The 25,000-nt window shown below is 48.6% G+C and overlaps 2 protein-coding genes across 2 annotated transcripts in view; one reads left to right on the plus strand and one right to left on the minus strand.

The window, feature by feature from the left end:
• The window catches only part of LOC116036403 (NLR family CARD domain-containing protein 3-like), a 1,020,880-nt gene that overhangs the window by 806,252 nt on the left and 189,628 nt on the right, over positions 1–25,000 (minus strand). The window lies entirely within an intron of this gene.
• The window catches only part of LOC116054922 (zinc finger protein 609-like), a 60,036-nt gene that overhangs the window by 29,820 nt on the left and 5,216 nt on the right, over positions 1–25,000 (plus strand). The window contains exons 2-6 of the mRNA XM_031306673.2: positions 3,159–3,992; positions 18,980–19,205; positions 19,966–20,053; positions 20,350–22,495; positions 23,891–24,272. Of these exons, the coding sequence (XP_031162533.2) occupies positions 3,279–3,992; positions 18,980–19,205; positions 19,966–20,053; positions 20,350–22,495; positions 23,891–24,272 (3,556 nt within the window). The 5' untranslated portion in view covers positions 3,159–3,278. The remainder of the gene's footprint in view (positions 1–3,158; positions 3,993–18,979; positions 19,206–19,965; positions 20,054–20,349; positions 22,496–23,890; positions 24,273–25,000) is intronic.

Here is a 25,000-nt window from a genome sequence, read left to right on the forward strand (position 1 = left end):
TTCAGGACCACATATGGAAGTGGTCTAGATCTGATTTGAAAAAGTGCCGATCCAGACCTGCTGATGCCACAAGCTCCTTGTCCTTAGCGTAGGCCAGAGCTTTCACATAGTCCTTGTGTGTTCCTAACGTTGACATACAGAAGCCTTTATGCGCGTTTGAAAAAATCAGATCTGGGCAAGATTTGAGTGTTCACACTACTTCTGAAGAAAGTCTGACCTGGTCACTTGACCCCAAAAAAACCCAGATTTGGGCCACTTTTGCCTGCAGTCTAAACATAGCCTTAGACACCAATGCATGGGACAAACCGTGATGAAAAGTTCCCCTGAAATACTAACTCCAGGGACGTTCAATTCAATTTGATTTATAGTATCAATTCATAACGAGTTATCTCGAGACCACGCTCTATAATTTACAAAGCCCCAACAATTCCAGTGATTCAGCCTGAATAAAGTCACATGTCGTCTGTTTGCTCCATGCAGTGAAGATCAGAACCTAAATTAGCTTCAGTGGGGGCTGCAGGCTGTTAACATTGCACCCCACCCCCATCCATCCGCTCCCAAGGCTCTGCCAACAGCCCCCGTATTGTCCCAGGGGGTCAGGCGTCATGTCCCTCCTTTCATATGATAAGTGGCCTGAAGGAGGCCTCGGCGGCTGCCCCCCCCCCAGCAGAGGGCTGCTGGGTAGAAAAGCCTCTGATCCCTCGTCAACACGGCCTTTACGTGCGCAGCAATCAACCTCCTCCGCCCACTTCACACCCGTCTGTCCCGACCGCAGGAAGTCACTCGGAGCGGCTCTCTGATCACAACAAACCGCCTCCGGGACACGTTGACTCCTCCGCAGCTGTCGGTCTAAAAGGCTAGGCGCACCTATCAGCGACGGATGACATCATGACACTGACAAGAAAATGTGTTTTAATGCATAAATGTTTCTCATCCAGCTCGTTAACCCTCCGGTTGTTCTCGGGTCAAATTTTCAAATAGATTTTATATCAAAAATGTGGGTTTCTTTCAACCCAAATTGTCAAAAAAAATAACGTGGATGGTTCCGTACAACACTCTGGACAAGTAAAATGAATGATCAGTTCACCACTTTCATTGAATTTGGGAGTTTATATTCAATTTAATAGCATTTGAAAGAAAATTGATAAAAGAACGTTGAAAAAACGCAGGACTTTCACCCCAGGAGGGCCGGGCTCGCGTCCCGCGTGAGGCGTTTGTGACATCGGTCACCGTCGTGTTTTTGGCGTTTTTTTAGTGTTACTAAAGCCTTTCCCTAAACCCAACCGTTTTTTAATTTTTTTTTCACACGCATGTGACGTTCTCACGATAACACGGCACGTGGCAACGTATGTTTGTGTGTTTATATCCGCTGTATACAGCGTAGACATAGACGTGGATAGCTCAAAATGCGTACAGATAACGCGCCACTTGGCTTTAGGAAAGTGGCGTGTATGTTTACGCGATGCCGTGATGCCATGTTGGCTGGTGCACTCCTTGGAGAGGATGTGTGTAATGATTCCAGCCAGTTGTAGGATGTATAAAGTTATATGAACACGTAGACAGCCACCGGCCATCTGCGTGTACGGCGCCTTTCACAGAGCCAGCGCCCGGCGCTTGCCTTCTGATTCAGAACAGAGTCCATCCACGCCGTTGTAGCCTACGTTAACGAGTCTGGCTTTGGCTTCGGCCCATCGGTGATGCCCACACTTGTTACTCAAGACCGCTTGGGACATTCTCTGATAGAGACGATGATAGTTACTAAGCAACCAATATGCATCTTCAATCGGGCGAAAGATTAAAAAGCAATACCGCGGAAATCCGAGCGGGCAATAATGACCGTGTATGGCCAAAATAGGTAAAAGTGATTTGTATTTTCTTTCTTTCTAAGGAGTAGATCTCACCAGCGTCAGGGAGCCAATCAGCACGCAGCATGCTTCTACCAAGATCTGATAATGTCTGTGATTGGCTGCCTAACGTTACACGTCGTAGAGACACGCAAGAGAAACGTAGTCGGAGCTGGAACATAAATACAGAAGAGTTGTGCCGTAATAAAATTGGTATCGTAAAAAAAAAAGAATAATTAGTCCCGGCCAGTCATGTGTCATTGTCATTAAATCATACACACATCCACACATACAAACATAAAAAACAAAATATATAAATAAAAATACACACATCTGTTACCCCCTCAGTGCAATCGGACTCTGCAATAACTGCTGTGTGCCCTGTTTTTAGCTGGTTTTAGCTGGTTTTAGCTGTTTTTAGCTGGTTTTTAGCTGGTTTTAGCTGCTTTTAGCTGTTTTTAGCCGTTTTTAGCTGTTTTTAGCTGTTTTTAGCTGTTTTTAGCTGGTTTTTAGCTGTTTTTAGCTGCTTTTTTAGCCGTTTTTAGCTGTTTTTAGCTGTTTTTAGCTGGTTTTTTTAGCTGTTTTTAGCTGATTTTAGCTGTTTTTTAGCTGCTTTTTTTTGCTATTTTTAGCTGTTTTTATCTATTTATTGAGAATGTGCTATCTTTATTTTTTTACTCTATGCTGCTATTTGGAGAGGATTGCTCCAACAGAATTTCGTTGTATCGCATACAATGACAATAAAGATCTATCTATCTCTATCTAGGCCTGCACGATTAATCGTCATTAAATCGCGATCTCGATTCACCCTGTTCACGATTACATTTTTAAACTTCGATTTTTTTTTTATTTAAAAAAATAAATAAATATATATATATATATTTTTTCTGACTTTGATTCTCATGTAATTTTACGAGCCGACTGCATCACTAACACTATGTACTACTACTAACACTACTACTTTCTTCTGTGAGTTTTAAACATGGACTGTATAAAAAGGTTTTAAAGCGCTGCAGAGCTCTCCCTTCTTGAAGCCTCTCTGTTTACAGCCTCGTGGTGATGACTAATGAGCTCTAGGTGCCAAAAAAAAAGTTTGGTACTGCCGATTAGTTTTGTTGTGTCGTGGTTCATGTGTGCAATAAACATTACACTTTGTGAGGAAAAAAAATCGTGGCAGAAAATCGTGATATCAATTCTAAGCTAAAAATCGTGATTCATATTTTTCCCCGAATCGTGCAGGCCTACCTCTATCTATTGTGCCCTGTTGTTGCCGTTTTCTCTCCGTGTCTGAGCTGTTGTTTGTCCGCTGTGCAGGAGGCGATGTGGCGAGCTGGGCGTCGGCGCGGGGCCCGGCCCTGAGGAGGCGTCCGGCGGCTGGGAGGAGCGCGGCCCTCCTCTGGCCCTCCTGCGGCGCTCTGGGACGCTCCTACTAAGATGTCCCTCAGCAGCGGCCCTGCAGGCGGGAAAGGTGTGGACTCCAACGCGGTGGACACGTACGACAGCGGCGATGAGTGGGATATCGGCGTCGGCAATCTGATCATCGACCTGGACGCCGACCTGGAGAAGGACAAGCTAGAGATGTCGAGCAGCAAGGAGGGAGGGGGCATGGCCGCCCCTCCCAGCGCCGTGGCTGCACTACCGGACAATATTAAGTTCGTCAGTCCTGTAGCCGCCGCGCAGGGCAAAGAGAGCAAATCTAAATCCAAACGTAGTAAAAACTCTAAGGAGAGCGCTAAGGCCCCGGTCTCAGACGGAGCCAAGAAGGAGGTTCAGGGCCGGGCCCCCTTGGATGCCCCCACCCAGAACCCTAACTCTACCCCCCCCAAGGGCACTGACAAGTCTAGTAAACCCTCCCGTACCCTCCCCGCCGCGAAAAAGGACAAAGACGGGGCGTCGGGAAAAACTAAGAAGGAGAAAATGGAGGTTGTGGCGACTGGAGTGGCCGGCGCTGAGAAAGAGCCGGCGGCCCCCGTCCCTCGCAGTGGCCCGTTCGAGGGCCAACAGGACCCCGAGTTGGCTGCGGCCGAGCAGCTCGGGAACATGGCACTGGACTCGGCGGGGATTGGCCAGCCTGTCGCCATGACAACGGAGCAAGAGGAGGTGGACAACGGCGAATGCCGAAATCTGAAGAAAGTGGTCAGCGTGAAGGTAAGAGGAAACGCACAGGACTTGTGTTTTTATCTTTAGAAAATGCTTCTGTTCTTGCTGCTCCGTCTGGTCGCTGCGGTGTGCCTTGCTGAAGGACACCTGGGTAGCGCCCTCTGGGCGTTAGTGCCTCTTCCCTTTTTTTGCGTGTTGCTTAAAGCAGAACTGCGCTGCCATTTTTAACCACAGCTCCCAAAAATGAGAGATACCAATGTCAACAGCTGACAGCTGAAGACAGGAAATGGGAGGGAGGGAGAGGGAGGGAGGGGGGAAAGACGTAGCAATGGGCCGCGGGTCGGAATTGAACCTGTGGCCGCCGCGGTAAGCACTGAGCCTTCGCACATGGGGCGCACGCTCAACCATGTGAGCCACCAGGGCGCCCCATCAAGAGATCCTTCTTGTTGAATAAAGGCGAAATAAAGAAAGTGGATCTCTCCTGACCCAACAGATCAGAGATCAGTCTGCTGAACTCTCTCTCTGGAGATATAATGTTTGGGGGACTCGCAAAAGAAATCAAAACGCAGCTTAAAAACCAAAACGTAGTGTAAGTGTAGATGTAGCCTGAAAGGCTTCATAGCCGACTGAAACCACCACTACGCGATTATCAGTCCAGGGTTTCGGAATCAAAGACAGATTCTAGAGTAGGGCCTGCACAGTTAATCGCAATTTTATCAAAATCGCAATATGAAGTTAGTGCAATATCCAACTCGTAGGGGGGGGTGCAATATTTGTTAAAGGCAAAATAAGTGTCCAACCATTCTCGTCCCGGCCTACAAATCCCATCCTACAGACATCTTTGTTTGGTACAGATCCTCGCTAAAATCGCATTTCAATCATTTTTATATATATTTTCAATGAAAATGAGAATAATGATACAAAAATGATCATTCCCTCCAATATCGTGAATCATATCGCAATCGCAATAGCAGTCAAAATAATCGCAATTAGGTATTTTCCTCATATCGTCCAGAGTCCTACATTAAGTCAGTGCTAAAGGCTAACTGGAGATTTGTTAGTTTTTACAATACATTTTTAAAAAGTGACTCCCAGTAGCTCAATACACTGGAGGAAACCCTGCAATCGCCATTGATAACATCATGAAACTGACGGGGAAAATGCGTTTTTCTTTGAATGCATAAATGTTTCCTCTTAAAGATTAATTTTTGGGCCTTGATTGACAGGACAGCTGAAGAAATGAAAGAGGGGGAGAGAGGGGGGTGAATGACATGCAGCAAAGGGCTGCAGGTCGGAGTCCAACCCGGGCCCGCTGCGTCGAGGAGTACACCTCTATATACGGGCGCGCGTTCTACCAACTGAGCTATCCGGTCTATTTTTTGTCATTATTCCGTGAGTCTGTCTGCGCTGAAAGTGATTATTAAAGTGGATGTCTCTGAAGCATCTGGTACTGACGGTACGTAGCTGTGTGGGATAACTTTTCCTTTATTAAATATACATAATGACGACCTTGCAGCCTAGCAGCTGACCTAAAAAGATGAAGTTTCATTAAACAGCTGCTGCATTTTGCCCAGCATCCAGCTCTGACTGAACGTGGACATTCTCCAAACGCAGAATCAGTCCGATGATCCAATCCCAGTCCACACCAGATAGAGACACAGGGCCCTGTTTTAACGATCGGAGCGCACGGCGTGAAGCGCCTGGCGCAGGTGTGTTTAGGGCGTGTCCAAATCCACTTTTGCTAGTTTAACGGCGGTAAAAAGGGTCCGTGTGCCGGGCGCATGGTTCTAAAGGGTTGTACTTGAAGTGTCTTCATTAATCAGAGGTGTGTTTTGGGCGTAACATGCAATCAACCAATCAGAGATCATCTCCCATTCCCTTTAAAAGCCAGGCGCGTTTGGACCTTGGAGCATTGCTGTTATGATGGAGGATTTGCACCGTAATATTTTTATTTGTAATCTTCTGCATGTGTGTGTGCTGCTGTGCGTCCCTGTGTGTGTAACAAGCATAGTGTGCACGCTGTGCACGAGCCTAGGAGCATTTTACTAATGCTCTGTTAAAATAACAATGAAATGCTGCGTTATTGACTTTAGACCAGGTTTTTGTTGGTCAGTGGTGCGATTACTTCCTGCTGCCTCAAGATAGCAATACTCCCAGAATGCACCTGAACACACCTACCTGTAAGACCAGCACGCCCAGAATGCACCTGAACACACCTCCCTGTAAGACCAGCACGCACAGAATGCACCTGAACACACCTCCCTGTAAGACCAGCACGCCCAGAATGCACCTGAACACACCTCCCTGTAAGACCAGCATGCCCAGAATGCACCTGAACACACCTCGCTGTAAGACCAGCACGCCCAGAATGCACCTGAACACACCTCCCTGTAAGACCAGCACGCCCATGGGCCACATATGGACCCAGGTGCATTTTCTGTTTAAACGACATGGGTGCTGGACGGGAAACTGACAGTTGCGTCGGTCTTAAACTAGCAAAGACACTTGCGTCACAATTGTCCGATGCACTGGATGGAAGGTCAGTTTATTGGTCTTCTCCTCTGCTGCTCTCTCAGCTGCTCCGTGTTGACTTTGTATCTCCTCCACAGCTGCTCCTCGGTCCAGCTTTCCTCGTCTTCTTACCAAATTTAGCTCAGCGGCGCTGATGGTTGCAGCTCTGCCAAACCGTCGGGGCTGCAGCCATCAGCTGCTCCGTGCTGGCGGTCATCCAGCGCCCCCGAGGTCGGCTGCCAAGCTGCAGTACATCGTGCTCCGTTTCCTCCGTCCAGCTGGCTGACCACCTCCGTCCAGCACACGGTCACTTACTGCCGTCACCTCCGACCTTTCAGAGACACGCAGACGGTCACCCAGCTGGCGGTTCCTAACCCTCGTCTTGTCTTCCCGTCGACCACGCAGCTTTTTGTCATTCTGGGTCAAAATGAAAACACTTTTGTGGCTTTTTTTCTGACGTTTTGAAGCTTTTTTTCCCCAAGTTTTTTGTCACATTTTCCGATGTCTTTGTGGATTTTTGATTACTTTTTTAATCACGTTTTTGAAGCTTTTTCTGACTTGTCATTTTTTTTGTCAAACTTGTCAAGTTTGTCACTTTTTCTGATGTCTGTCGATTGTTTCCCACATTTTTGTCACTTTTATCAACCTTCTATACATTTTTTTTTTCTCAAATGCTATAAAATATAATAAAAATACCCAAATTAATTTAACGTATTGAACTGATGATTTATTTTACACTTAAGAACGTTGTAGGGAACCATCCACGGCGCCGTTGATTACAGGAAGGTGTTTACGTAGGTGGAGCGTTCAATGCAGTAGGCTGTGAGGAAGTGGAAATGGAACTGGTGAGCAGAAAACGTGATGTTTGGCAGAACTTTCAGTCAGAAGAAGGCCATTCAAGTCCAGCTACATGTTCAATTTACAATGCTGATTAGTCTGGTGGTGGCGAGGACCCTAAACTATACACAACATCACCGCTGTTACAACATCTGGTATCAAACATCTGGAAGAATACGAGTTGTGATGAAGGAATCTACAGACAGCAGCCAGAATGCAGCAACTTCAGGTACGGCAAAGGAAGGACAGTCACTGTTTACTTCATTAATGAGTTTACTGTGTTCATGGACTGAGGATGGGACGAGGATTCAGCAGAATCAGAACCAGGGGATTCAGGATTCGGCCGAATCCCAAAAAATCTGGATTCAGTGCATCCCTAGTTCTGAAAGCTGAGACGAGACGGAATATCATCTGCATAGAAGCGACTCTTCGTACTTCCGTCCTAACCTCCGACTCTTCAGGCTTTTTTGTAACCGGATATCATTTATAACGTCTAAATATCAGTCCTTCCAGAAAAAATGTGGAGTTTTTTTGTGATTGTTTTGGGCAAAAATCCTTGATTATGCGTCACGTTTTCTTAAAAAATGTGATGGAATATGCGGGATATTTATGCAATTTTATGTGATGAAATTGCGGGAACTTGCAAAAACTGTGGTTTCATCGCGGGGTTTGCAGCTTTTCGATGATGTTCACATCGCGTAATTACGTCACTTCATAACGTTCCCATGGCAACAGGGGAAAATGGCTGCTCTTGTGTGAAGTAAACGCAACATTTTTCAACTTCCTGCTAAGATATATGGGACTTTTTTGCAACAAAAATGCGGGGATTATGAAATCATGCAAGCCCCGCATATTTTGCGTGGAAATCGGCAATTTATGCGGCGAAAGTGCGCCGTATTTGACAAAATGCGCCTCCGCATAAATATGCAGACTTTGGCTGATTATGCATTGAATTATGAGATCACATGATCACGTTTTTCTGGAGGGACTGGTAATATAATTGTGGACGACGTTGGTGATAGTGAGATGCTCGCTACGGCGTTTTCTCCCTCTGATTCTCGACGTTGTTCTAACGTCGCTCCCTCTCTTCAGTCACTCTCTCTCTTGCTCCACCACATGGCGTGCTCGCGGCGCTCGTTGAGCCTCGTCTAGAACCACCTGCTCGTTTATGAACTGGGCTCAATACACCATAACTGAGTCAGTGTCTTAAAATCAATCCAAAACATGGCAGCGTTGTGTCCTCTTTGCTGTCCATGCTGGATTTTCAGTTGCTCTCAAATTTGTTCCCGGACTCTGTTGAAAAAAGTTTTTGAGTAACGTTTAGCTTTCTCTCTCTGACCCCATCCAAACATTAGGTCCCTCTCTCCCTCCCTCCCTTTTTCCCTCCCTCTCTCTCTCTCCCTCCATCTCTCTGCCTCTCTCTCTCTCTCTGTCTCTCTCTCTGTCTCTCTCTCCCTCCCTTCCTCCTTCTCTCCCTCCTTCTCTCCCTCCCTGCCTCCCACTCCCTCTCTCCCTCCCTTCCTCCTTCTCTCCCTCCTTCTCTCCCTCCCTGCCTCCCACTCCCTCTCTCCCTCCCTCCCTCCCTCCTTCTCTCCCTCCCTCCCTCTCCCTCCATCTCTCTGCCTCTCTCTGTCTCTCTCTTCCACTCTCTCCCTCCCTTCCTCCCTCCCTCCCTCCCTCCATCTCTCTGCCTCCATCTCTCTGCCTCTCTCTCTCTGTCTCTCTCTCCCACTCTCTCCCTCCCTCTCTCCCTCCCTGCCTCCCACTCCCTCCCTCCCTCCATCTCTCTGCCTCTCTCTCTCTCACTCTCTCTCTCCCTCCCTCCCTCTCTCTCTCCCTCCCTCCCTCCCTCCCTCCCTCCATCTCTCTGCCTCTCTCTCACTCTCTCCCTCCCTCCCTCTCTCCCTCCCTCCCTCTCTCCCTCTCTCCCTCCCTCCCAGTTATTCCAGTGTCTCAGCATCCCATGGAGAAATAACTGCTAACCTGTTGTCCATTTCTAACATTCCTCTGAGTCTGTGTGCGAGGAACACGGAAAAAACTAATCCTTGAGGGCTTTGACTTTTCATGGGTCATTGAGGGGGGAGGGAGGGGGGGGGACTGTGAATATATTTTAGATAGAAGTCTTTGAGGACGTTCCTTGGGTGTTTGATGGATTTTCGGGAGTTTTTTAAAGGCCCTGAGGGATTTTTTAGGGGGCATGTTGAGAGCTTTGCCAGGCGTCCTTGGAGAATGTTTTCGCTCCGATCCTCTACGTCTCTCATCATCCCCGTCTTCCCTCTGAAGGCCTCGGCATGGCCTTCAGCGTGTGTGCGCGAACAGCACATTTTTGCCGGCACTACGAACACGTGTGCAAGACGACCAGCGCCTCCCACAGCTCCTGATAGCACAAGAATGTAGTTTTCTTTGTCTGAAGTGAAGGTCCAAGGACAGCTGGAGTCATACGCTGTACAGACTGTAAAAAAAACCCCACAGGCTTATTTGTGATTTGTGATATTGGGGCTATATACATAAATTTAACTTGACTCTCGCAGGGCTTTCCAGTAACCCAGCTTCCCCTGCAGAGTTTCTACGAGTTGATTGATGCAGAGAAGGTGGAAATTCGGCAGGATGATGGAATAGAAAGGAGCATTGAGGTTCTTTATTAGTTTAGTTTCATGCATGGGAAGTGGACAGCAGTTGCTTCCAGGTGTTTTCTAGCTTCCCAGTTCTCTGCAAGCAAGACCGAAAGAAGGAAGAGTCGTACCGTCATTACAATGTTGTATTGGTGCCAGACGTTTGAAGTTTATGTGGTGTGAGCGTGAAATGTTCCCACATTTCTAAGATTTCTTTTCCAAAATTAGGCCCTATGTTCCCACATTTCCTTTTTCATAAATTTGTATCAGATTTTATAGCCCTTTCTCCCAATTTGGTAGCCAATTACACCCAACCTATTATCCAGTAGCAATGGACTACAGATGGAATGTAACCCTAACCCAAACATAGGGCCTAACTTTAAGAAAAATTGACTGTGGGAACATAGGGCTGTGGGAACATAGGGCTGTGGGAACATAGGGCTGTAGGAACATAGGGCTGTGGGAACATAGGGCTGTGGGAACATAGGACTGTGGGAACATAGGGCTGTGGGAACATAGGGCTGTGGGAACATAGAGTTGTAGGAACATAGGGCTGTGGGAACATAGGGCTGTGGGAACATAGGGCTGTGGGAACATAGGGCTGTGGGAACATAGGGCTGTGGGAACATAGGACTGTAGGAACATAGGGCTGTGGGAACATAGGGCTGTGGGAACATAGGACTGTAGGAACATAGGGCTGTGGGAACATAGGGCTAACCCCTACGTGGTGAGCATAGCAAGTCCCACTATAACCCATCATATCTGTTTCATCTTTGAATGAAAAATGCTTCCCCAAAATAAAAATAAAAGACATTACGTGACCTTGACTGATGTTTTTTTAAATAAATGTGCGCGTTTGTTTTCAGTTCACTCGTCTCCAAAAAGCAGCTGCATATGGCTCAACCTAAAACAACAAACGGGCAGGACGCACACACAAATCATCACCGTAAACGATGAAGTCCTTTACACCTTCACCAGGATTATTTCTTACTAACGGAGTTTTATCTCCAAATTAATGTAGGATGTCGCAGTCAGAGATACCGCTACTGTTTGTTTATCGGCCAAAATAACTCAGATTTCTTTGCAAACATCACAAAACCTTTTGGTTGGGGTTGCTGCTTGTTTATCCTCCGTTTCCATGGTGCTTTCTTTTGGAAGGCTGCCTGCCCAAAATCTCCACATACTGGCTAATTAGTTAGTGGTGGTGGTTGGCTTTTCAAAACTGGCTGAAACTGACCGGAAACAGACCGGAAAAATGACCGGAAACAGATATAAAAACAGACCGGAAACAGATATAAGAACAGACCGGCAAACTGACCGAAAACAGATATAAAAACGGACCAGAAAACTGACCAGAAAACAGACTGGAAAACTGACCGGAAACAGTCTGGAAAACTAACCGGAAACAGTCCGGAAAACTGACCGGAAAACAGACCAGAAAACAGACCGGAAACTGACCGGAGAACAGACCGGAAACAGACTGGAAAACTAACCGGAAAACTGACCGGAAACAGACCGGAAACAGACCGGAAAACTGACCGGAAACTGACCGGAGAACAGACCGGAAAACTAACCGGAAACAGTCCGGAAAACTGACCGGAAACTGACCGGAAAACAGACCGGAAAACAGACCGGAAAACTGACCGGAAACTGATCGGAAAACTGACCGGAAACAGTCCGGAAAACTGACCGGAAAACTAACCGGAAACAGACCAGGAAACAGACTGGAAAACTGACCGGAAACAGTCCGGAAAACTGACCAGAAAACTGACCGGAAAACTGACCGGAAACTGACCGGAGAACAGACCGGAGAACAGACCGGAAAACTAACTGGAAACAGTCCGGAAAACTGACCGGAAACTGACCGGAAAACAGACCGGAAACAGACCAGAAAACTGACCGGAAACTGATCGGAAAACTGACCGGAAACAGTCCGGAAAACTGACCGGAAACAGTCCGGAAAACTGACCGGAAACAGTCCAGAAAACTGACCGGAAACAGTCCGGAAAACTGACCGGAAACAGACCGGAAAACTGACCGGAAACTGACCGGAAAACTAACCGGAAACTGACCGGAAAACTAACCGGAAACTGACCGGAAAACTAACCGGAAACTGACCGGAAAACTAACCGGAAGCTGACCGGAAAACTAACCGGAAACTGACCGGAAAACTGACCGGAAACTGACCGGAAAACTAACCGGAAGCAGACCGGAAACTGACCAGAAACTAACCGGAAACTGACCAGAAACAGACTGGAAAACAGACCAGAAAACTGTTTGAAAACTGTTACCCACCGTGTGGCAGAGAGCCCTCTTAGATTTACGTGCCAAACAGAATTGACCGGCCTCTGTTGCTTGGCGAGGGTTAATGTGGTTCCCTGGAAGAGGAAGGACTGTTCCTTGGTTCTCTGGAACTGGAACTGAGAAGACAACCTGAATTAGTTGCATCATCACAGTTACATCTCCCTCAGTGACACAATGTTCAAATGTCAAATTAAGTTAACATATAGTTATAACGTAACAACTTGCTCGACAATGTTATTACATTATTACACATACTAACATGTATGCAGATAGATGACAGCTGGCATAAGCCATGCCAGTCACTCCAGTTCTGCAGCAACCATTAGTCGAGTGATGGATTAGGCAGAGTCCCCCACGGTGTTGACAGTTTATTAATGGTTGAGATGATTTATGAAGAGAAGATGGCAAATGTGAGGGATTTGCTAAAACTCTCGCGTGGAGGCAGATAGTTTTTTGTCTCAAAACACGGCTCAGAAATGAAATGGCAGCCTTGTAGGTAGTGTCTCTGCTGAACCTGTGGTGTACATACGGTAGTCTTGTGTTTTGGACCGTGTAACTCGCATCTTTTTCAATGAACCATAATTATCTCAGCATCGTGTCTCACTGTCAGTCCCCTCACAAGAAAAATAAAAAAAGAGACTATCTCTGGAAGTCTGGCGGCCTCGTATAACCTCGGCCATTTCTCTATCGCGCAACATATTAAACGAGAGAGAGAGAGGCACACACACACAGAGAGAGACACACAGACACACACACACACACACAGAGAGAGACACACACACACACACACACACACAGAGAGAGACACACAGACACACACACACACACAGAGAGAGACACACACACACACACACACACACACACACACACACACACACACACACACACACACAGAGAGACACACACACACAAAGAGAGAGAGAGGCACACACACACACAGAGAGAGACACACAGACACACACACACACACACACACACACACACACAGAGAGAGACACACACACACACACACACACACACACACACAGAGACACACACACACACACACACACACACACACACACAGACACACACACACACAAAGAGAGAGAGAGACACACACACACACAGAGAGAGAGACACACATACAAAGAGAGAGAGACACACACACACACAAAGAGAGAGAGAGACACACACACACACAGAGAGAGAGGCACACACACAGAGAGACACACAGAGAGAGACACACACACACACACAGAGAGACACACACACACAAAGAGAGAGAGAGGCACACACACACACAGAGAGAGACACACACACACACACACACACACACACACACACACACAGAGACACACACACACACAGAGAGAGACACACACACACACAAAGAGAGAGAGAGAGGCACACACACACAGAGAGAGACACACAGAGAGAGAGACACACACACACACACACACACACAGAGAGACACACACACAGACACACACACACACACACACACACAGAGAGACACACACACACACACACACACAGAGAGACACACACACACACACACACACACACACACAGAGAGACACAGAGAGAGAGACAGACAGACAGAGACACACACACACACAGAGAGACGCACACACACGCGCACACACACACACACACAGAGAGACACACACAGAGACACACACACACAGACACACACACACACACACACACACACACACACAGAGAGAGTGTGTGAAGGGCTGATCAGTATCACTAATCTCTCTCCCAGCATGCGAGTGGCCTTGAGAGGAATGTGGCTTGTTGTTGTTGTGATGAATGGAGGGGGGGGGGGTAGTCGGTGTTCCCCAGCCCAGGCAGCAACGTATCGGAGCTGAAACTCTGCAGCCAATAGCCAGGCTTAAAACAGACCCCGCCTCCCAGAGAGGGAGGGAGAGAGGGAGAGAGAGAGTCGATTGGTGGCTCTTTAGGGGGTTTCCCAGCATTCAATGCGGCCTTTTCTTCTTGAAGAGAGGAATAAGAGCTGGAAGGCTGGTTTCTCCCGTTACCACAACATCACCCCTCATCATTACAGAAATACATTTATATATATATATATATATATATATATAGTACAGTACAGTATACCCAGTAATTCGATTTGATAGCATTTGGAAGAAAAAAAATGATAAAAGAACGTTAAATAAAAGTGACAAAAATGTCAAAAATATTTTAAAAAGTGATTTTAAAAAACCTGGGGAACAAAGTTTAAAAAACGTTGACAAAAAAGCACAAAAGAAAACGTCAAAGACGTCAAAAAAAAGTGACAAATTTGGGAAAGAAACGCTTTAAGAAACGTTGAAAAGAAAATGACAAATAAACCGTGAAAAGATACGTGAAAACGTGTTGACCAAAAGCGTTGAAAAACGAGTTTTCATTTAATTTAAAAGTTTGAAAAACTAGGAAAGTTTTAGGGTAGACAAGAAGACAGCACGAGGAAATGATTCCGACAGACCGCTCTCGGCGGAAGTGCTGATCCTTTTCTTTGGTTTTCGGTTCATGAGCAGAACCGTTTGTTTGCAGATATTTCCGGGATTTCCAGGGCAGCCACTGAACAGTGCTGCATTCACATGCTGCTGTATGTTGGCACGAAATCAGCCCCCGAGGACAGACAGAAAAAAGAGTGAGACTTGGAGAATGGAGTGACCTACACACGTTACGTTAGGCATACTCAGAGCCCTATCTTACACCGGCGCAGCACAAAGCCCCACGCAACTGTCAGTTTCCCGTCCAGTGCCCACGTCGTTTAAACAACAAATGCACCTTCACCCATCTGTGACCCATGGGCGTGCTGGTCTTACAGGGAGGTGTGTTCAGGTGCATTCTGGGCGTGCTGGTCTTACAGGGAGGTGTGTTCAGGTGCATTCTAGGCGTGCTGATCTTACAGGGAGGTGTGTTCAGGTGCATTCTGGGCGTGCTGGTCTTACAGGGAGGTGTGTTCAGGTGCATTCTGGGCGTATTGCTATCTTGAGGCAGTGGCAAGCAGAGCATGTGAGCGGAGTGGAGCGGGAGTGAGCGGGGAGCGCGAGCGGGCGGGTCTTAGACAGAGCGCAGAGCGGCATTTTTTAAAAGGACGGAGCGTCGCTCTATTTCCCGCTCCAATTTCGCTCCGCTCATACCACGAGTCTGAAGCATGCTCAGTCAAGCCTGACCCAGAATCCATCTGTCTTGTGGTCTAAGCTAAAAGTGATATACATGTAGATTTATTTCCTTTTTTTGGAGCGAGCGGGGGGCGATTTGAGTGGAGCGCGAAGCAAACTGCGTTGAGCGCTGAGCGATAATGAGCGGAGCGGCCTGATGGAGCAGAGGGGTGAACAGTTCCGTGAGCGATGAGCTGAGATTCTCACCGCTCCACTCCGCTCATATGCTCTGGCGGCAAGTGATGGCACCATTGACCAACAAAAACCTGGTCTAAAGTCAATAACGCAGCATTTCATTGTTATTTTAACAGACCATTAGTAAAATGCTCCTAGGCTCGTGCACAGCGCACGCACACTATGCTTGTTACACACACAGGGACGCACAGCAGCACACACACATGCAGAAGATTACAAATAAAAATATTACGGTGCAAATCCTCCGTCATAACAGCAATGCTCCAAGGTCCAAACGCACCTGGCTTTTAAAGGGAATGGGAGATGATCTCTGATTGGTTGATTGCATGTTACGCCCAAAACACACCTCTGATTAATGAAGACACTAAGTACAACCCTTTAGAACCATGACCCCGGCACACGGACCCTTTTTTCCGCCGTCAAACTAGCAAAAGTGGATTTGGACACGCCCTAAATGCACCTTAGATCGTTAAAATAGGGCCCTGAGAGTCAAAATCCCACAGCCTTCCCATACTCCCTGCTGATCCCCCACATCTGTTTCCACTTCTGTTTTCATAAAAGCGTTTTTTTTGGGTCGGCAGCTTATACAAACTTAAGTTCTGGGTTCTCTACATTGTTGGTAGTGCATCCCGTTACGCAGCAGCTTGTCGACGCGTTCCTGTTGTTTGCTAGCAGACGGAATTGACGAGGATGAAACCTTCAAGCTCTACAAATCAGTGGAGGGCCCTCTGGTGGGGGGGGGCGGGACTTAAAGGCGCTCTCTGTCGGCTGTCGGTGACTGCTCGGGTGTTGGCCAGGTTACCACATGTCTTTGTCTCCTCTCCCTCTGTCCCATGGCAGCCGTCACTCAGGAGGACATGTTTGGATGTTGACATGCAATGTTGAGTAGTTTCCCCTCTATTCCTCTGGATGAAACTAACTGCTGGTGGTTTTGTGGTTCTGTTCTACGTGAATTCGTGAGATCTCGTGGGTCCTCGTGACTACAGCTGTCAGTCCTGGCCGCAGCCGTGCCGCAACAAATCCAGACCTGGTGGGGATTAACGGACGGCGGAGCACGGAGCCGGTCCTCAGCGGAGCCGGTCTGCAGACGTTCCGCATCCTGTGGAAATCCACAGTTAGGAGTCGCACCAGCAGGCTCAGAAACAGCTTTTTTCACAACACCATAAACGCTGCTCAACACCAAGACCCAACACTAGCCCCTGCCCCCTCTCCTTTTGCACATGGACTAGCCCACACGTGTCAAACTCGAGGCCCGTGGGCCAAATCCGGCCCCTTGCAGATTATGATCTGAACCAAAAACATGGGAAAGTGGAGCGGCCTCTAGCTCACCCAGTAAGAGCGTTCGCCCCATGTAGGCTGAGTCCTGCAGCGGCCCAGGTTCGAATCCGACCTGCGGCCCTTTGCTGCGTGTCATCCCCCATCTCTCTCTCCCCCTTTCACATCTATCCACTGTCACTATAATAAAGCCTTAGTCCTAGTCTTTTAAAAAAAAAAAAAAAAAACATGGGAAAGTGTTTTTTTTAACTGCAGTTACACGACACTCAAAGCAGAATTTGGCAGATTTGCCGACTTTGAGACTCAGAAATTCCTTCATATTTAGGCAGAAACATCGTTTTGCTTGATTTGCTAAATTCTATGACGGCTATAGGAACTTTTTTGATGACTTTTGTAGGGCTTCATGTCGACAAAAAGCGTCAAAATTGCGAGAGAAAAAACAAAGGTGACATAAACGTCTGAGAAAGCCATAAAGAAGTCGGAAAAACATACAAAAATGACTACAGCGATGTCAAAAAAGCGACATGCAGTAATACAGTCAAAGATATTTGACTTGTTCAATGAAAGTCAGACTAGCCTGTGGACTGTCTGACTAGCTCTGATCACTACGCACTTTACTAATGCACCTCAACAATGCACTATATATGATCATACTCATACTTCTGTCTCTGCTATTATATGGACTATGGACTGTCTGTCTGATCTCTCAGAACTCTATGCACTTTATTTGCTAATGCACTTTAATAATGGACTAACATGATCATACTGCATTCTGTCTTATGTCTGTTTTTTTAAGCACTGCTATGAAGAAAAAGCACTTTTAATGATTGCACTACTGGTTAGATGTCAAGCTGCGTTTGGTTGTACTGGTTGTCCTTACTTCAGTCCCTCCAGAAAAACCTGATCATGTGATCTCATAATTCAACGCATAATCAGCCAAAGTCTGCATATTTATGCGGGGGGCCGCATTTTGTCAAATACGCTGCACTTTCGCTGCATAAATTGCCGATTTCTGCGCAAAATATGCGGGGCTTGCATGATATATCCCGCATATTCCATCACATTTCTTAAGAAAACGTGACGCATAATCAAGGATTTTTGCCCGCAACAATCTCACAAAAACTCCATATTTTTCTGGAAGGACTGATACTTGTGCAATGACAATAAAGGTGAATCTGATCTAGTGTCAGACGCACACACACACACACACACACACACACACACACACACACACACACACACACACACACACACACACACACACACACACACAGAGACACGGTGTCACACAGACACACACACAAAGACACACACACACACACAAAGAGACACACACACACACACAGACACACACACACACACACACACACACACAAAGAGACACACACACACACACACACAGAGACACACACACACACACACAGAGACACACACACACACACACACACAGACACACACACACACACACAAAGACACACACACAAAGACACACACACACACAAAGACACACACACACACACAAATAGACACACTTACACATAGACACATACACAAACACACACACACAAAGAGACACACACACACACACATATACATAGACACACATACACACACACACAAAGACACACACACACACATACATAGACACAAATATGCGGGCTTGCATGATTTCATAATCCCCGCATTTTCGTTGCAAAAAAGTCCCATATATCTTAGCAGGAAGTTGAAAAATGTTGCATCGACTTCACACAAGAGCAGCCATTTTCCCCGGTTGCCATGGGAACGTTATGAAGTGACATAATTACGTGACGTGAACATCATCAAAAAGCTGCAAACCCCGCGATGAAGCCACGATGAAACCGCAGTTTTTGCAAGTTCCCGCAATTTCATCGCATAAAATTGCATAAATATCCCGCATATTCCATCACATTTTTTAAGAAAACGTGACGCATAATCAAGGATTTTCGCCCAAAACAATCACAAAAAAACTCCACATTTTTCTGGAAGGACTGCTAGTTACTAGTAGACTACTAAGTTACTCGTGCAATGACAATAAAGGTGAATCTAATCTGGTCTCAGAGCCAAACTGTAACCTTTTCTCCTCTCTCTCTCTCTCTCTCTCTCTCTCTCTCTCCTCCCCCAGATGGAGTCTCCGGCCTCCACGCCGGCTCCCCCCCCTCTCCACCTCCTCGCCCCCGTCGCCAGCAGCGACATCTCGTCTCCCTGTGAGCAGCTCATGGTACGCACGCGCTCGGTAGCGGTGAACACGGCGGACGCGGCGCAGGCGACGGAGCCGGAGTGCCTGGGGCCCTGCGAGCCAGGCACCAGCGTCAACCTGGAGGGCATCGTGTGGCAGGAGACGGAGGACGGTGAGATCAACGGTCTTTGTTTCTCCACAGCCAATCACAGCGCTTGTTTACAGGAACTCCCAGTAGAATACACCCGCGTCCTGTACGTACAATTTAACGGGGACAGACAGACAGACAGACAGAGTTTGCCTTATGACAGAAGATGCTGGCAGTCTGCTCTGGTCACCCGCTCTGTAATCGTCAACACACACTGACACACACTGACACAGACACACACTGACACACACACACATACAGACACACACACTGACACTGAGACACACACACACACACACACATACAGACACACACCAAAACACAGAGACACAGACACAAGGACACATAGATGCACAAGGACACACACACACACACACACACACACACACACACACACACACACGGCTGGGCCTGTGGCAGGCGTTGGCGAGGTGACAGGCTGCAGCTCTCTCTGACAGGAAGCTGTTCACGCTTTGATCTGCTCCTGTTAGTGGGAAGTCACGGCTCCAGCACTTGGTTTCTCTCAGCAATTAGTCCCGCTGTCAGCCAATCATTGATTTGACTCGCCGTCAGAAACCTGCTGGCTGCGATGTCGGTACGAAACCGTTTGACATCTGCTCCCAGCAGGGAGGGAAGTCTGGCCTCACACGTCTGTTTCCTGCTCCACGAACACGCCACCCTGTGGCTCTCATCGTTACCAGCCTCTTAATGGGATCGCTAAACACACGTGGAGTTCAACTGTGTGTGTGTGTGTGTGTGTGTGTGTGTGTGTGTGTGTGTGTAGGCATGCTGGTGGTTAACGTCACTTGGAGGAACAAGACTTACGTTGGGACGCTGCTGGACTGCACGAGACATGACTGGGCTCCTCCAAGGTACACACACACACACACACACACACACACACACACACACAAATAGACATACTTCCACATAGACACACACATACGCACACACAGACACACATACACACACAGAGACAAACACACACACACAGACACATATATACACACACACACACACACACATATACATATTTTCAGGAATACATAGTCATGGAAATTTGCCTAAAGTCATGAAAAAGTAATGGTTAAAATGCGTCTGATCCCTGTGTGTCTCTGTCAGAGTCTCTGGATGAGCTAAATGTGCGTTGCTTCCCGTGTGTTTTCAGGTTCTGCGAGTCTCCGACCAGCGACGTGGAAATGCGGAGCGGGCGCGGTCGGGGAAAGCGGATGCGCCCTAGCAGCAACACGCCGCTGAACGACAACAGCAACTCCTCCGACAACAAAGGCAGCGGCAGCAGCAAGACGCGCGGCGCCGCGGCCAACAGCAAAGGGCGGCGAGGCAGCCAGACGGCCGGCGGCCCAGAGGACGCCAAGGCCAGCCCGTCCTCCGCCAAGAGGAAGACCAAACCGGCCTCGGACATGGAGCCCACCTCCAGCTCGGAGGACACCAAGGCGTCCAAGCGCATGAGGACCAACTCGACCGGCGCTGCGCTCCCCCTCGCCGTAGGGAAAGCGGACGCTCTGCCGCCGCCACAACTAGACCGCACTTGCCCATCCCCCATGCTCATCGACTGCCCGCACCCCAACTGCAACAAGAAGTACAAGCACATCAACGGGCTCAAGTACCACCAGGCCCGAGCGCACAACGACCACGACGTCCGGTTGGACCAGGACGGCGACAGCGAATACGGGGACGACCCCGCGCTCCACCCGGACCCGGCCTCCTGCAACGGGGCCGCCATTTCCCCCGCACGCTCCACCACGCCCAAAGGACGCGGCTTCGACGCCCCATCGCCCTCGCCGGGGAAGCTGACGTCGAAGGGGAAGAAGAAGGCAGGAGAGGCTGAGCCGGACGCGACGGACTGCGGCGAGGAGACAGCGTGTTTAACGGACGACACCAGCAACGACGGGATGGACGACAGGAAGGCGAAGAAGATGGCGCTCGCGGGCAAAACCGATAAACTTACACAGAAAGGCGTGAAGCCAGGCCGCCCTGTCGCGCCCAACGCCCCCTCGCCATACGCCCTGCAGGCGTCCTCCCCCGCTCTAGGCTCAGTGGTTCAGCCCGTCCCCAAGAGCCCCCAGCTGAAAAACACGCAGCCCAAAGCGCCCCCGCTGGCGGACGCCGCGACCAGCCCCCCCCTCGGGAAGGACAAGAAGAAGAAGGACAAGAAGAAGCGCGAGGGAGGGAAGGAGGGCGACAGTCCGAAGGGGAAGGGCGCCAGGCCGGAGGACGGGAAGAGCCCGTACTCGGAGTCGCCAGACGCCTTGCTCAACGGCTCCTCGGAGGCACAGCAGAGCCGCCTGGCGAGCATCAAGGCCGAGGCCGACAAGGTGTACAGCTTCTCGGACAACGCGCCCAGCCCGTCCATCGGCGTGGCGAGCCGGATCGAGGCCGGCCTCGGGCCGCAGCTCAACCAGAACGGAGCCGACAACGCGTCCGTCAAAACCGGCAGCCCCGCCTACTCGGACATCTCGGACGCCGGGGAAGATGGCGAGGGGAAGACGGAGGGCGTGAAGGTGAAAACGGAGCCGGACCAGGGGCCTCGTGAAGGCGCCAAGAAGGCGCTGTTCCCCCCTCAGGCGCCCAGTAAAGAGTCGCCGTACTACCCCAACTACGACTCCTACTACTCCCCGAACTACCCCAACCCGAGCCCGGGCGCCGCGCCCACGGCGCCCCCCCACGTGGAGGGAGCTCAGGTGAAGGTGAAGAAGGAGGAGGAGCCTGAGTTGTGCGAGGACCTCAAGCTGAAAGTGGAGCCACCGGAGGAGAGGAAGGTGGAGCCGGGACCTCAGCAGCCGTCCGTCATCCAGCAGCGCTCAAACATGTACGCCCAACCGCTGTACTACAACCAGTACTACGGTATCCCGCCGTACTCGTACTCCCCCGACCAGGCCTACCACGCCCACCTGCTGGCCTCCAACCCCGCCTACCGCCAGCAGTACGAGGAAAGGCAGCGGCTCGCCGACAAGAAGGCCGAGGGCAAGGAGCGGGAGGCGTCCGGGAAGGAGGAGTGGAAGCATAAAGCCTCGGTGCCCCCCACCCTCTCCAGAGCGCCGAGCCTCACCGACCTGGCCGCTAAGGGGGCGCTGAACCAACCGACCAAGCCCAAAGAGACGCCGCCAGCGGCAGAGCAAGCCAAGTCGGTCATCATGGCGAAGGGAGAGGACCAAAAGGCCGCCACCGCTGCCCAGCCAGAGGGCCTGAAGATGAAGCTGAGCGAAGCAGGGCATCATGGGAAAGAGGAGGCCAAGCCAGGGGGCGAGCCAGGCAGGCCGACAGGCGTAGAGCCCGCCATGTGGTACAGACAGGTAACGGCATTTGACCCGTTTTCAAAGTTTCTAGATCATAAATATGGGTTTCTTTTAAGCAAATTGCCCCAAAATAACGTGGATGGTTCCATAAGACGGAAATTAAGGATCAGATCTCTACTTTCATTGAATTTTGGGTGTTTTATTCAGTTTTATAGCATTATCCTGACTAAACTTTGACATGTCATTATCCGTTACCTTCATTCCTCTGATCTTAACCATTAGTCCAAATCATTCATCGTTTGTGCTTTTTTTCTTACACAAAAATTTGAAAATTTCATATAAATGAGGTTTACTGACCATGAATACCAACAATAAGTGTAAAACTAGTGCAAATAAATAGGTCTAGTGGTGAATATACTGGTGTTAATGGAAACAAGTGCCAAAAACGTTGAAATAAGCAACAAAAACGTAAAAACAGTGTCTAAAAGAGTTTTAATATGCATGCTCTTGGAGGAATTACTAGAATTGTTGGGTCCTTGTATGTTATAGAGTGTGGTCTAGACCTACTCTATCTGTAAAGTGTCTTGAGATAACTCTTGTTATGATTTGATACTATAAATAGAATTGAATTGAATTGAATTTTGACCGGGAGGACAACAGGGTAAAAGGGTTAAAGGGAGACATGGCAGGTGGATGGAGTCAACATTTCATCAGCATGAAACGTTCCCTTGATTTTTGCATTGCAAGTTTTCAAAAAATGTTATGTTTAAATATGCAAGTGAGGCATTATCCAGTCCCTCCAGAACAACGCGATTATGTGAAATCATAATTCAACGCATAATCAGCCAAAGTCTGCATATTTATGCGGGGGCCGCATTTTTTTCAAATACGCCGGGCTTGCATGATTTCATAATCCCCGCATTTTCGTTGCAAAAAAGTCACACATATCGTAGCAGAAAGTTGAAAAATGTTGCGTTTACTTCACACAAGAGCAGCCATTTTCCCCTGTTGCCATGGGAACGTTATGAAGTGACATAATTACGCGACGTGAACATCATCGAAAAGCTGCAAACCCCGCGATGAAGCCACGATGAAACCACAGTTTTTGCAAGTTCCTGCAATTTCATCACATAAAATTGCATAAATATCCCGCATATTCCATCACATTTCTTAAGAAAACGTGCCGCATAATCAAGGATTTTAGCCCAAAACAATCACAAAAAAACTCTGCATTTTTCTGGAAGGACTGATTATCTAGTGCTAACTTTTGGTCAATTTCACAAACAGACAAAGTGTAGATAAATAAATATTTTCTGATAGAAGACATGTTATGGAAGCAAAATCTCTAAAAACTAAAATATGTTTTGGCCTGTAGTGTCTCCTTTTAAAACCTCTTCATCAGATATCACCGCTGCCAGCTGTCTTTACCATCTTCTAACGTCCTCTCTGCAGGAGCCGGACTCGCGCTTGTGGCCGTACGTCTACCCCAACAAATACTCTGAAGCCCCGAAACCGCAGGAGGAGGACCGGTGGAAGGAGGAGCGGGAGCGGGAGCGCGACAGGAAGGGGAAGGAGGAGAGGCCTCGGCCGAAGGACGGCGGCCAGAAAGAGGAGCTGAAGGAGGGGGTGGAGGGCAGGACTCAGCTCCCTCCAGAGGAGCATAGGGGGGGAGGCAAGGAGCCCCGCCCCCCCCACATGCAGTTCTCCTCCCCTCTGGCGCAGCACCAGGGCTACATGCCGTACATGCACGGACCGTACGCCTACAGCCACGGCTACGAGCCCAGCCACCCCGGCTACAGAGGCATGCCCTCCGTCATGATGCAGAACTACCCCGGTAAGAGGGAGAACACGGTCGGATCCAGTGTTCATTTTGACAGCAAATTCTGATTTAGTCTTAGTCTTTTGAATAACACACCATTTAGTTTTAGTCGTATTTTAGTCATCTGAAATCTTTTAGTCTTAGTCTAGTTTTAGTAAACCAAATATTAGCAGATTTTAGTCGACTAAGGGCCCTGACCCACCAACCAGACGGCCGACCGTCGGCAGTGAAGCCAGTCGGACTGATCAGTCGGGTCCCCGAGGTCCAAAAAGTTCCTCAGAACACACTGAGGAGACGCCGACTTGAGCGTACGCTCTGCACGTGCGCAAAACGTAATACGTCTCCATAGCAGCAGGCGGCGCTGCTCTGTATTGTTTCCATTAACAGTCTGATTATTTCCCAGAAAATGAAAACCGGCAGCTGATTGGACGAACGCGTCACGTGGTTCTTTTTTCTCCAGAAATTCACAGCCAGACTGTCATGGCGGCTCGTTCAGAATACGATCTCATATTGGACTAAAATAGTTCACCGAAACGTGTTTCTGAAAACATTTTAAGAGAGAAATAGGCCGTGCAGTTGCTGAATCTGTCTTCATTTCAGATCAACAAAGGTCAGTTTAAAAGATCTTCATCAGATTTTGAGAGACTCATCCGCTCCCCGTTTCCGGGTGAGTCCCGACTGCCCTGTCTCTGACTGAACATGTCAGGTCGGCCCAAATGAAGGCCGACGGCTCCTCGGACGGC

Source organism: Sander lucioperca, chromosome 7 (assembly GCF_008315115.2).
Source record: "Sander lucioperca isolate FBNREF2018 chromosome 7, SLUC_FBN_1.2, whole genome shotgun sequence".
Classification (NCBI taxonomy): Eukaryota; Metazoa; Chordata; class Actinopteri; order Perciformes; family Percidae; genus Sander; species Sander lucioperca.